We start from the raw sequence: 13,715 nt of genomic DNA, 5'->3' as shown, positions 1-13,715 counted from the left end.
ACCTCTAGGCCATCACTCCACTGTCAGGACACGTCGTGCTGTCTGGAGGGGAAAGGGACCTGTGAGAAGTGCACAAAGCCTGGACTCTCTGTTCCACAACACACTGGCTCCAGGCTGGCACTTGCCAACTTGACAGACAGGACCCACTGCAAAGGCAACAGGAACTGGTGCCCATCAACTAACTATACTGCTGCCAACTATAGGAGTCTGCTGAACTGGTACCCCTAAACATAGCTGCTGTCAAAGGTAGGGGTCTGCTGAACTGGTACCTATCAACTATGCTGCTGCCTACCATAGTCTGCTAAACTGGCACCCATCAACATTACTGCTGCCTATCATAGTCTGCTGAACTGGTACCTTTCAACTATACTGCTGCCTACCATAGTCCGCTGAACTGGTACCTTTCAACTATACTGCTGTCAACCATAGTCTGCTGAACTGGTACCCTTCAACTATACTGCTGCCTACCATAGTCCGCTGAACTGGTACCTTTCAACTATACTGCTGCCTACTGTAGTCTGCTGAACTGGTACCCTTCAACTATACTGCTGCCTACCATAGTCCGCTGAACTGGTACCTTTCAACTATACTGCTGCCTACCGTAGTCTGCTGAACTGGTACCTTTCAACTATACTGCTGCCTACCATAGTCTGCTGAACTGGTACCTTTCAACTATACTGCTGCCTACCATAGTCTGCTGAACTGGTACCTTTCAACTATACTGCTGCCTACCTGTAGTCTGCTGAACTGGTACCTTTCAACTATACTGCTGCCTACCACAGTCCTGCTAAACTGGCACCATCAACTATACTGCTGCCTATCCATAGTCCTGCTGAACTGGTACCTTTCAACTATACTGCTGCCTACCATAGTCTGCTGAACTGGTACCTTTCAACTATACTGCTGCCTACCACAGTCTGCTAAACTGGCACCCATCAACATTACTACTGCTTATCATAGTCTGCTGAACTGGTACCTTTCAACTATACTGCTGCCTACCGTAGTCTGCTGAACTGGTACCTTTCAACTATACTGCTGCCTACATAGTCTGCTGAACTGGTACCTTTCAACTATACTGCTGCCTACCATAGTCTGCTGAACTGGTACCCTTCAACTATACTGCTGTCAACCATAGTCTGCTGAACTGGTACCCTTCAACTATACTGCTGTCAACCATAGGAGTCTGCAGGCCAACCTCAGCTCTGACGTCGTGTTATTGTTTAAGTTCACTGAATAAATAAACAGAAAAAACTGCCTTGCCATAATCTGGGTGTTTGTATTTAATTTCTTTGACTTCTACCATTATATAAACAGAAACGTAAGCACTCCTGAAAGTAGGATGAACGACTATGCCGCATAGAATATGACCCGACCATACTCCATGCCACCTCTGCGGTGATTTAATCCGGTCAGTCAGAATTAGCAAAATCACTGACAGGCAGGCGTCGGGGGGGAATTATAGCCAGAATGAAACAAACCAAACACGTTGTCCACCTTCCGAAGAAATGTCTCCTTCTCTCCACCCCACCCCCACCCCCCTCACCTTCCTTCCCCTCCTCTCAATTATTCACAACTCCTCCCCCCCCCCACCCCCCACTACCCCCCATACAAAAGCATCAGGACAGGATTACAGCAATCTGTACATCACATACAACCCTACACATCCACAGGTGGGCTGACTGCATTAAAAAAAAAAAAATTTCTTTCTTGGTTTAATTGCTACTCATACTGTGTGACCCCTCCCCCCCCCCACCATACCCCCACCACCCACAAGCACACAGGATGGAACTTTGATGGTGGTGGTTGTTGTTGTTGTTGGTTTTTGTTTGTTTGTTTGTTTGAGTCGGGGGCCACCATGACACGAACCCGGAAGTGTCACCTTGCTATTTCAACTGTTGACGTCAACAGCCAGGCAAGACAATCCAATCTGCAGCCAACAGTGGGGAGGACGTTGTTCCATGTGTCACCCAGCTCTCACCCCTCCCTTGTTTTTTCTGTGGTTTTGTTGTTGTTGTTGTTGTTTTAACTGCCAGATGCGATGGGAGGGAACTCTTCTTCCCTCCCGTCGCCTTCCCTCCCTCCATGATCGATGAAATGATTTTGTTTTTCCCCCTCGTTGGTTCCCTGTTCACATCCGTGCCGTTATCGCAACACACAAGCAAGGAAACACATACATGCATGTGCACACACACACACACACATATATATATATATATATGTATATATACAGTCACACACAAACACACACATGCATGTAATTTTTGTATACACTCACACGCACTCACACACACTCTCACACACACATACATACATACAGACACATGCACTTTTCCTCCTCCTAACAAGTTCTGCACCCACACTCTGCTTTCAGTCTCCAAGTCCAACCAGATTTCATCATTAAACGTGCTTCCTAAACATTTTTTTCCCCCTATATACTATTATATACTTTGGCCCACATGCCTTCTCTGTTTCTAGCCCACTCTCCTGGAACAAACTTCCACTCTCAGTCCGTCAACTGCCTACTTTCTCTTCTTTTAATTTAAGACTGCTCTTAAAACTCACCTCTTTTCTTCTTCCTAATAGTCATCTCCACGATCCCTACTACTCCCACTGCAGCCTGTAACTACTTGGTGTGGGAACCCGAGATTTAAATATTTGTACATAACTCTTTTTTTTCCATTTTTCCTCTCTTTTGACAGTTTTGTTTAGCCATACAGCAGGTCTTGAAATTGTGTGTGTGTGTGTGTGTGTGTGTGTGTGTGTGTGTGAGTGTGTGTGTGTGTGTGTGTGTGAGTGTGTGTGTGTGTGTGTGTGTGTGTGTGAGTGTGTGTGTGTGTGTGTGTGTGTGTGTGTGTGTGTGTGTGTGTGTGTGTGTGTGTGTGTGCGCACACGCACGCGTGTGCAAATGCGCATGTGTGTGTGTGTGTGTAAGCGTGCATGTTTGTATGTGTGTGTGAGTGAGCGTGCATGTTTGTATGTGTGTGTGTGCTTGTGCTTACATTTTTTTCCCGTGCACTTAAAGTTGATTTCATCAAGATTTTGCACCTTATAAATACCATAATAATTATAATAATAATTATTATTATTATTATCATACTTTAAACAATAAGAAATATAAAGACAGAGAAGTATTAAAGAAAGACAGAAAAGAGGGGGTGTGGGAGAAAAGAGAAAGAAAAGGACAGACAAGGGTGGGGGGGAGAGAGGGGGGGGAGAGAGAGAGGTAGAGAGAGGGGGGAGAGAGAGAGGGAGAGAGAGGGAGAGAGAGAGAGGGAGAGAGAGGGGGGAGAGAGAGGGAGAGAGATAGAGGGAGAGAGTGAGAGGGAGAGAGGGGGAGAGAGAGAGGGAGAGAGAGGGAGAGAGAGAGGGGGGAGAGAGGGGGGGAGAGAGGGGGGAGAGAGAGGGGGGAGAGAGAACACTGAACACTGAACACTGAACACTTTAATGTCAATAGCTTTACAGCCCTAATGACATGGGGGTTCATAATACAAATAACAACATGCATCAATAGTAATAATATTGATAGGGGGGAGAGAGAGAGGGAGAGAGAGAGAGGGAGAGAGAGAGAGAGGGAGGGAGAGAGAGGGAGAGGAAGAGAGAGAGAGGGAGAGAGAGAGGGGGGGAGAGAAAGAGAGAGAGATCAAGATGACCCTAAGAGAAAGGAGAGGAGAAATCATTTACGAGGATGGGGAAAGAAAAAAAACAAACTGACATGTCCAAAAACAAACAGAACAAACCCACGCCTGAATGCCACAGGCAAAATCAATTCAATACAATTTCCCTGTACTGACCACACACACACCTGCACTTTAACGATAATTACCTGCAAAGCCCAGGCTGCTTCACCGCTGAACTGCAAGACTGTTGTTCTTTTCTTCAATTTCCTAGTTTCTAAGATTTTTGGGTTGGGATGGGGGCCAAGACTGTTTTTTCTTTCTTTTCTTTGCTTTCATGGTTTCTAAGATTTCGGGGGGATGGGTGGGGAAAAGGACAACACCAGAAAAAAAGGACAGAACCCCAGAAAAAGGAAGGACAGGAAATGAACCCCAGAAAGGGGCAGAACCCCATAAAACACCAATAACCCCCAGAAAAAATGACAGAGCCCCATGAAGATATACACCAATAACCCCCAGAAAAAAAGGACAGAACACCATGAAGATATACACAATAACCCCCAGAAAAAAGGACAGAACGCCATGAAGATATACACCAATAACCCCCAGAAAAAAGGACAGAACCCCATGAAGATATACACCAATAACCCCCAGAAAAAAGGACAGAACGCCATGAAGATATACACCAATAACCCCCAGAAAAAAGGACAGAACGCCATGAAGATATACACCAATAACCCCCAGAAAAAAAGGACAGAACGCCATGAAGATATACACCAATAACCCCCAGAAAAAAGGACAGAGCCCCATGAAGATATCCACCAATAACCCCCAGAAAAAAGGACAGAACGCCATGAAGATATACACCAATGAACCCCAGATGACAGACAGAACCCCTTAAAAACACACACCAATGAACCCCACATATGAAGAGAACCCCATAAAGATATACACCAATGAACCCCAGAAAAAGGACAGAACCCCATAAAAACATACACCAACAAAGACCGGATAAAGGACAGAATCCTTGAACAAGGGCATGCAGCAATGCTAGCTAGCCCAGTAAAAGGACATGTGCAGAACCCCAGCAGAAGGACATAACCCCATAAAAAAAAACACCATACACCAGTGAACCCCAGATTAAGAACAGAAGCCCAGACAAAGAGGAGAAGAAAACTGAAAAGAGAACCCAAGTAATAGGGCACACAGTGATGATGAACCCAGGAAAAGAGATGCACAGGGATAAACCACACATTCAGTGCAACACAATATAAACACACACACACACACACACACACACACACACACACAGCCGCCCACCCCCAACAAACTGACCTCCAGTGTTCATGCTGAGCGACCTCTGCAACATGCGATTCTGCTGGAACAGATGCTGCTGCTGCTGCTGCTGCTGCGCTGCCGTCGACCCCGGCGGGGCCTGACCTTGACCCGGCGAGAACATGGGCCCCATCTGACCCTGACCTTGACCCGAGAACTGACCCTCGGCGGGGAACTGGAAGCGGGCTCCCTGGGGCGGTGCCCCGGAGTTGGGGATGTTGTTGCCCGACAGGGAGCGGTGACGCTGGAGTCCCGAGAACTGGGCGCCCTGCCGAACACAACCACAGTCTCAGTTTCTCAAAGCAAGGGGGCGTCACCGCGGCGGCGCTCAAGACAAATCCACCACACGCTACACCACATCTGCCAGGCAGATGCCTGACCAGCAGCAAATAAACCCAGCGCGCTTAGTCAAGACCTGAAGTGTATGCACACACATATATATATATATATTCATGTACCTATCAGAGCGGATTTCTTCTACAGATTTTTTTTGGCCAGAGGACAACACTCTCGTTGTCTTGGGTTCTTTTTCAGTGCGCCTAGTGAGTGCTGCTGCACATGGGACCTCGGTTTATCATCTCATCCGAATGACTAAGACGCTCAGTTTGATTTTCCACTCACACTTGGGAGAAAGGGTAAGAGCGGGATTCGAACCCACACCCTCACGGACTCTCTGTATTGGCAGCTGAGCGTCTTAACCATTCTGCCACCTTCCTCCTTCACACAATGACAGTCAGGTCAAACCTTTGAGGGAGTGTTGGGTGGAGCAATGCTTGCGGGGGTTGGGGGTGGGGGAGGGGGGTGGGGTGGACACACATGCATGTCTCTACCTGTACAAACAATTCATCAGTAACCTTGATCATAATCATTCACAACTACTACTAATTATAATACTCTGTTGTTGTTGTTATTCATATATATATATATATATATGTGTGTGTGTGTGTGTGTGTGTGTGTGTGTGTGTGTGTGTGTGTGTGTGTGTGTGTGATTTAACAGGTCCAAGCAAAACTATCGGATACAAAAAACAGTATGAAATTGAAACAAAACATTTTCTCATCTCAGCACATTTACATTACCCCCCAAAACAAATTATAACTGAAACAAATTTGTCTCTAACTTTTTTTTTTTTTTTTTTTTTTTTTAAAGCACAAAATATAAAATCAAACTCGCTTTATGTTTGCCAAACAATTAATGGTCTGCCACAGACAAAAAACAACAACTAATGAACTCAAAATAACAATAATGTTCTTGTCAGCAAAAATATATAGGATCATTTTCTTGTCAGCAAAACAGTATAATACATATCATCCACATAATTAAAACAGTTGATACAAAGGACGTAAACTAAAGCAAATGTTGCAAACACAAGAAATGAAAATGGCCGATAAAATGAGCTTCCAGTAATACAGAAATCATACTGTGCTAAATTTCATACGGACACATCATATCAGTGATGACAGTGGATGACATCCTTGTGACCAAAAAAAAAAAAAAAATGACATGCGTGATGAAACAAAACTAACATCAGTTTCCAAAATCACACACACACACACACACACACACACACAAATCACCACAACAGAGATTGCACATGACCATACAATTACAAGCGAGTTTCGTTATTCTGACATTTCACTTTTTCATACTTTACACACACACACACACACACATACACACACAAAAGCAAGGACTGAAAAGATACTGATAGTCCAATATGTGAGCAATGGTTGAAAGACAAAACTAAAAGAGTTAAGTCTCTCCTTTTTGGTTTTTTTTTTTCTTTTTTGGTGGTGACAGATCACCAAAATAGTCATTGCAAAACACCTACAAAACTTAAAATTTTTTTATATATATACTGCTTTACAAGCCTACAAAAAGAAAAAAACAACCAAACAAACAACAAATAACTTCTGTGATAAGTTATCATTATCTGGACAGTGATAACACCAAAACTTTTACACACGCTACGAGAGACAATACAAAACGTGAAACAAAAAGTGAGCTGCAAGGTGAGCAATCAATACAGTCAGACACATGACGCACGAGACCTTTCCACATGACGCTGGTGATGAAATGAAGACACTCTGGGTCATAAGATGCCAAACCCGCTTACCATCACAACAGTGAAACCATTTATATTACTGTAACGTAGCAAACAACTGGTTTGTATAGTCGGAGCTCAACACTCTCTGAACATAAACACATCTTTCTTCTTATGCAAGATCTTTTCACTTCCCTGAGAGAAGGAACTCGACATGGCCAACGATGCAACAGTCAAGTCCCCATCCCCCCACCAGCACTGAACAGACAACACTTAATAAACTTGTGGTGCCTTAACAATCCAATTCATTCAACATTTTCACTCTTCCCTAACACAGTAAACCCATTATTCCAACAAACTTCTTCTTCTTCTGCGTTCATGGGCTTCAACTCCCACGTTCACTCGTATATTCGCGAGTGGGCTTTTACGTGTATGACCGTTTTTACCCCGCCATGTAGGCAGCCATACTCCGTTTTCGGGGGTGTGCATGCTGGGTATGTTCTTGTTTCCATAACCCACCGAACGCTGACATGGATTACAGGATCTTTAACGTGCGTATTTGATCTTATGCTTGCGCATACACACGAAGGGGGTTCAGGCACTGGCAGGTCTGCACTTATGTTGCATGAAAAAATCTCCACCCTTTACACACCAGGCGCCGTCACTGTGATTCGAACCCGAGACCCTCAGATCGAAAGTCCAACGCTTTGACCATTCGGCTATGGCGCCCGTCATTCCAACAAATAAAACAGAACAGAACAAAACCAAACTAAGCACTCTTAATAAAAAGCCAAGTTCATTTCAGCACAGTCCACCCAGAACAACCATCAAACCACAAGCCTTGGGTGACGTGACAAGGCAGGGTCCAAATGACGAGCGAACACAACCCAAAAATAATCCGCCGTTCTACATGACAGACACCATTCATTCGCAGCCCCCACACCACCACTGAACACTCTACATTCCTTGGTCACAGGACCAAGTATTGTTCTAATGTCAAGTGCATATGTTTTAGTAACCTGACAATTAAGCATATAATTTTTGACTGTAGCCTTATGTACACAAAAGTGTGTCTTCACAAGTGACTGAGAACGTTGATGTTTTTGACTTTTTGCATTCATTATCAGCTGTTCCGCTTGTCAGTTTACCGACTTCTCTTATGAAGTCCTTTAAGTAATTTCCTGTAATTGCATATAGAAATCTTTTTTTTTCAAATTTCACCCTCATTTCACCCTCATTTGCCCAGTTTCCCCCAACCCTCCATTCATTCACATCTCCCACCCCTTCTAACTGATAATACTCAAATGTATTCATAAATACTTTAACAAAATGTCTTCAATCACCGATATGTGTGATGGGACATTAAACAAAATTCCTCCTCCTTGGTCACAGGAAGGCAAACTTTCCTAATGCACACACAAACAGTGGTCAATGTGTCTAAATGCATTGTGACTTGATCAAAGAAAGCTTAAAGGTGACACAGTCATGTGAATTACATCCAACCTGTAAGAATGGCTATTTCAAGTTGAACTGTAAAAGGAAAGAACACAAAAGGTGATACAGTGTCATGATATATACATATATTTACATATGTACACAGCAACTGCATGTGATCAAAAAGCTGAACATGAAAGAGATGACCACGCAAAAACAAGCCAAACAAACAGCACTAACAACAAAAAAACACTGGTTCCCAGTGTCCACATGCCCAGTTCACAAACATGGAAGGCACAGAACAAGACCCATAACTCCATACTCAGGCATCAAATGCACAGACCTGTGTCAATAACGATGAAACGTATCATGAAAAAAAAACACAATCAAAACCCCTTCCTTTTTATGACTGAACCCAGCAGAACCATCACAAACACAAAACAGTCGCTCAAAATGAGAACTGAAAACTGAAATGTGTGAGGGACAAAAAAAACAAAAACCGAAGAATGAGGCGGGGTGTGTGGAAGAGGTGTAGAGGGACGACTGAAAAGATGCTGAGGACACAGTGACAGGAGGGAATTCTTTTTTCGTTCATTTTTAATCTGTTCATCTAAGATGATGATATTAGACTGAAAATAAATGATATTATTATCATCATTATTTGTAGTATCATTATCATTTCGATCAAAATGATCATGATGGCTGCTGGAAAAAAAGGGCGCTAGACAGCAGGACAAAGGGGAGGTTACCTACTTCCGGGAGGTTATCGGCCATAGTACTTTTCCTGCAGGAGTCTGCACTAGTTGGGTCACGGTTAAGTATGTGTAATTAAACGATAATTATTATCATCATTAATTAGAATTCATCATTTGCGAAAATCAAAGGCAGGGGAAGAAATATTCAACTGAAAAGGGGGCGGCTGAGGTGGAGGTGGAGGGGGTTGGGGGGAGGGGTGTGTGTGAAGGGGGGGTTGGGGGGGGGGGGGGGGGGGGGGGGGGGGCAAAGGGGAAAGGGATTGAGGAAGGAAAAGAGAGAGAGAACAGAATGTGGAAAAGATAAGAGTACAAAATGTAAAATGGAGAGGGTGGGTGTCAGTGATTGGAGAAAGAAAAACATTTTATTGGAAGAGAAAGAATGGGGGGACGTGGAAAGCGGCATCGGGACAGAAAATTAATCTATAAATTAATCAAATATTGTATACAATACTTCTATAGATCATTATTTGAAAAGAGGATGATGTGGGGACCTACAATAAATGACCAACTGGACTATTTAACAAGGATGATGTGGGGACCTACAATAAACGACCAACTGGGCTATTTAACGAGGATGATGTGGGGACCTACAAATAAACAACCAACTGGACTATTCAACGTGGATGATGTGGGGACCTACAATAAACAACCAACTGGACTATTCAACGTGGATGATGTGGGGACCTACAATAAACGACCAACTGGACTATTGAACGAGGATGATGTGGGGACCTACAATAAACGACCAACTGGGCTATTTAACAAGGATGATGTGGGGACCTACAATAAACGACCAACTGGGCTATTCAACGAGGATGATGTGGTGATCTACAATAAACGACCAACTGGACTATTGAACGAGGATGATGTGGGGACCTACAATAAACGACCAACTGGACTATTGAACAAGGATGATGTGGGGACCTACAATAAACGACCAACTGGGCTATTGAACGAGGATGATGTGGGGATCTACAATAAACGACCAACTGGACTCTTTAACAAGGATGATGTGGGGACCTACAATAAACGACCAAGTGGACTGTTCAACAAGGATGATGTGGGGACCTACAATAAACGGCCAACTGGACTATTTAACAAGGATGATGTGGGGACCTACAATAAACGACCAACTGAACTATTCAATGAGGATGATGTGGGGACCTACAATAAACGACCAACTGGGTTATTTAACGAGGATGATGTGGTGATCTACAATAAACGACCAACTGGACTATTGAACGAGGATGATGTGGGGACCTACAATAAACGACCAACTGGGCTATTGAACGAGGATGATGTGGGGACCTACAATAAACGACCAACTGGGCTATTGAACGAGGATGATGTGGGGACCTACAATAAACGACCAACTGAACTATTCAATGATGATGATGTGGGGACCTACAATAAACGACCAACTGGGTTATTTAACGAGGATGATGTGGTGATCTACAATAAACGACCAACTGGACTATTAAACGAGGATGATGTGGGGACCTACAATAAACGACCAACTGGGCTATTTAACGAGGATGATGTGGGGACCTACAATAAACGACCACCTGGACTATTGAACGAGGATGATGTGGGGACCTACAATAAACGACCAACTGGGCTATTGAACGAGGATGATGTGGGGACCTACAATAAACGACCAACTGGGCTATTTAACAAGGATGATGTGGGGACCTACAAATAAACGACCAACTGGACTATTTAACGAGGATGATGTGGGGACCTACAATAAACGACCAACTGGACTATTTAACGAGGATGATGTGGGGACCTACAATAAACGACCAACTGAACTATTCAATGAGGATGATGTGGGGACCTACAATAAACGACCAACTGGACTATTGAACGAGGATGATGTGGGGACCTACAATAAACGACCAACTGGGCTATTTAACGAGGATGATGTGGGGACCTACAATAAACGACCACCTGGACTATTGAACGAGGATGATGTGGGGACCTACAATAAACGACCAACTGAACTATTCAATGAGGATGATGTGGGGACCTACAATAAACGACCAACTGGGTTATTTAACGAGGATGATGTGGTGATCTACAATAAACGACCACCTGGACTATTGAACGAGGATGATGTGGGGACCTACAATAAACGACCAACTGGGCTATTTAACAAGGATGATGTGGGGACCTACAATAAACGACCAACTGGACTATTTAACACATAACTAACTAACTTTAATAAGGAACATTTTGAATACAGAAATATTTCCTTTAAAAAAAAAAAAAAAAAAAAAAAAAAAATTTTTTTTTTTTTTTCATGAGGAAGTTGTGTCCTACACTCTTCAACACACCACCACGTCCACTGTGTGACAGTGACCACAACACTGATGATGATGATGCTACAGTAAGAAACACTGTGCAACACACTGGGAACATGAACACAGTCACAGTCACCCCACCACTCCCTGGACCGATTCGGGTCAACACATAGCCAGAGACAGGGGGAGGGGAACAGGTGGACAGGGTGGGGAAGGAGGTGTCCCTCAGAACCACGCACACAAACAAAACCAAAGGTGGCTGGAAACTTGCACCTCAAAGCATCCGACAACAATGGTGCAAACTGTCATGGTCCTGATGATACAAGTGATCATGATAATAATAAAATAATGTAGTCACATAGTGCTGAATCATGTGCAAAGACATGTCATACTCATAATAATCAACTGCGGTTTTCAGCAACTTTGTTTCGGAAGGGTTGGGGTTTTTTTTTGTTTTGGTTTTTTGTTTTTGGCATTGAACATCAAATTACTAAAATAATACAAACAATGCACTAGTGGAAAACTGCGTCCAAATTCTTTTTTCTCTGAGATCCCCCCAAAATTGAAGGATGACAAATCTTGTTTTCATTTCTGTCAAACGTACGATTTCTGTTACCGTAAAATATCCAAACTACCTAAACATGTTATTTTGCGAAACTCTTTTATACTTTCACTTGGCTTTTAACACTGCAAACTTGGCCGGTCCAACCACTGAATTATGTTCTTAGCTTTGCAAAACTGTTTTATATTCTATCTTAGCTTCTTACACTTAGTGCGTTCAGCCACTGAATTATCATGTTTCCATTTTTGCAAAACTATTTGTACTTTCTCTCAGCTTTCTGCACTGCACTGCACACTGGGTGAATAAAGAAGCAGGTGACTTCACACAGCAAAGGAGCGGGACAATACAGGAAACAGATAACTATATGTGCAGCAGCCCTGAGGCCAGCATACTTCAAAAGGCTTTAGTGGACTTTCTCCCCGCTTCAACTTTCATCTGCCTGCATGTCTACCTTACCATCATCACTGACTTATCTGACTTGTGACATCTGCCTGCATGTCTACCTTACCATCATCACTGACTTATCTGTCTTGTGACATCTGCCTGCATGTCGACCTTACCATCATCACTGACTTATCTGACTTGTGACATCTGCCTGCATGTCTACCTTACCATCATCACTGACTTATCTGTCTTGTGACATCTGTCTGCATGTCTACCTTACCATCATCACTGACTTATCTGTCTTGTGACATCTGCCTGCATGTCTACCTTACCATCATCACTGACTTATCTGTCTTGTGACATCTGCCTGCATGTCTACCTTACCATCATCACTGACTTATCTGTCTTGTGACATCTGCCTGCATGTCTACCTTACCATCATCACTGACTTATCTGTCTTGTGACATCTGCCTGCATGTCTACCTTACCATCATCACTGACTGTACTTATCTGTCTTGTGACATCTGTCTGCATGTCTACCTTACTATCATCACTGACTGTACTTATCTGTCTTGTGACATCTGTCTGCATGTCTACCTTACCATCATCACTGACTTATCTGTCTTGTGACATCTGCCTGCATGTCTACCTTACCATCATCACTGACTTATCTGTCTTGTGACATCTGCCTGCATGTCTACCTTACCATCATCACTGACTGTACTTATCTGTCTTGTGACATCTGCCTGCATGTCGACCTTACCATCATCACTGACTTATCTGTCTTGTGACATCTGCCTGCATGTCTACCTTACCATCATCACTGACTGTACTTATCTGTCTTGTGACATCTGCCTGCATGTCTACCTTACCATCATCACTGACTGTACTTATCTGTCTTGTGACATCTGCCTGCATGTCGACCTTACCATCATCACTGACTTATCTGACTTGTGACATCTGTCTGCATGTCTACCTTACTATCATCACTGACTGTACTTATCTGTCTTGTGACATCTGCCTGCATGTCTACCTTACCATCATCACTGACTTATCTGTCTTGTGACATCTGTCTGCATGTCTACCTTACCATCATCACTGACTTATCTGTCTTGTGACATCTGTCTGCATGTCTACCTTACCATCATCACTGACTTATCTGTCTTGTGACATCTGCCTGCATGTCTACCTTACCATCATCACTGACTTATCTGACTTGTGACATCTGTCTGCATGTCTACCTTACCATCATCACTGACTGTACTTATCTGTCTTGTGACATCT

The 13,715-nt window shown here is 43.5% G+C and overlaps 1 protein-coding gene across 3 annotated transcripts in view; it reads right to left on the bottom strand.

The window, feature by feature from the left end:
* Positions 1-13,715, bottom strand: part of LOC143291220 (uncharacterized) — a 172,309-nt gene that overhangs the window by 24,071 nt on the left and 134,523 nt on the right. For all 3 annotated transcript variants that reach the window (XM_076600986.1, XM_076600985.1, XM_076600987.1), the window contains one exon: positions 4,950-5,217. In XM_076600986.1, coding sequence (XP_076457101.1) covers positions 4,950-5,217 — 268 coding nt within the window. The remainder of the gene's footprint in view (positions 1-4,949; positions 5,218-13,715) is intronic.

Source organism: Babylonia areolata, chromosome 16 (assembly GCF_041734735.1).
Source record: "Babylonia areolata isolate BAREFJ2019XMU chromosome 16, ASM4173473v1, whole genome shotgun sequence".
In the NCBI taxonomy this organism is placed as follows: Eukaryota; Metazoa; Mollusca; class Gastropoda; order Neogastropoda; family Buccinidae; genus Babylonia; species Babylonia areolata.
Note: the sequence above shows the minus strand (reverse complement) of the source record. Positions and strands in the feature narration are given on the sequence as shown.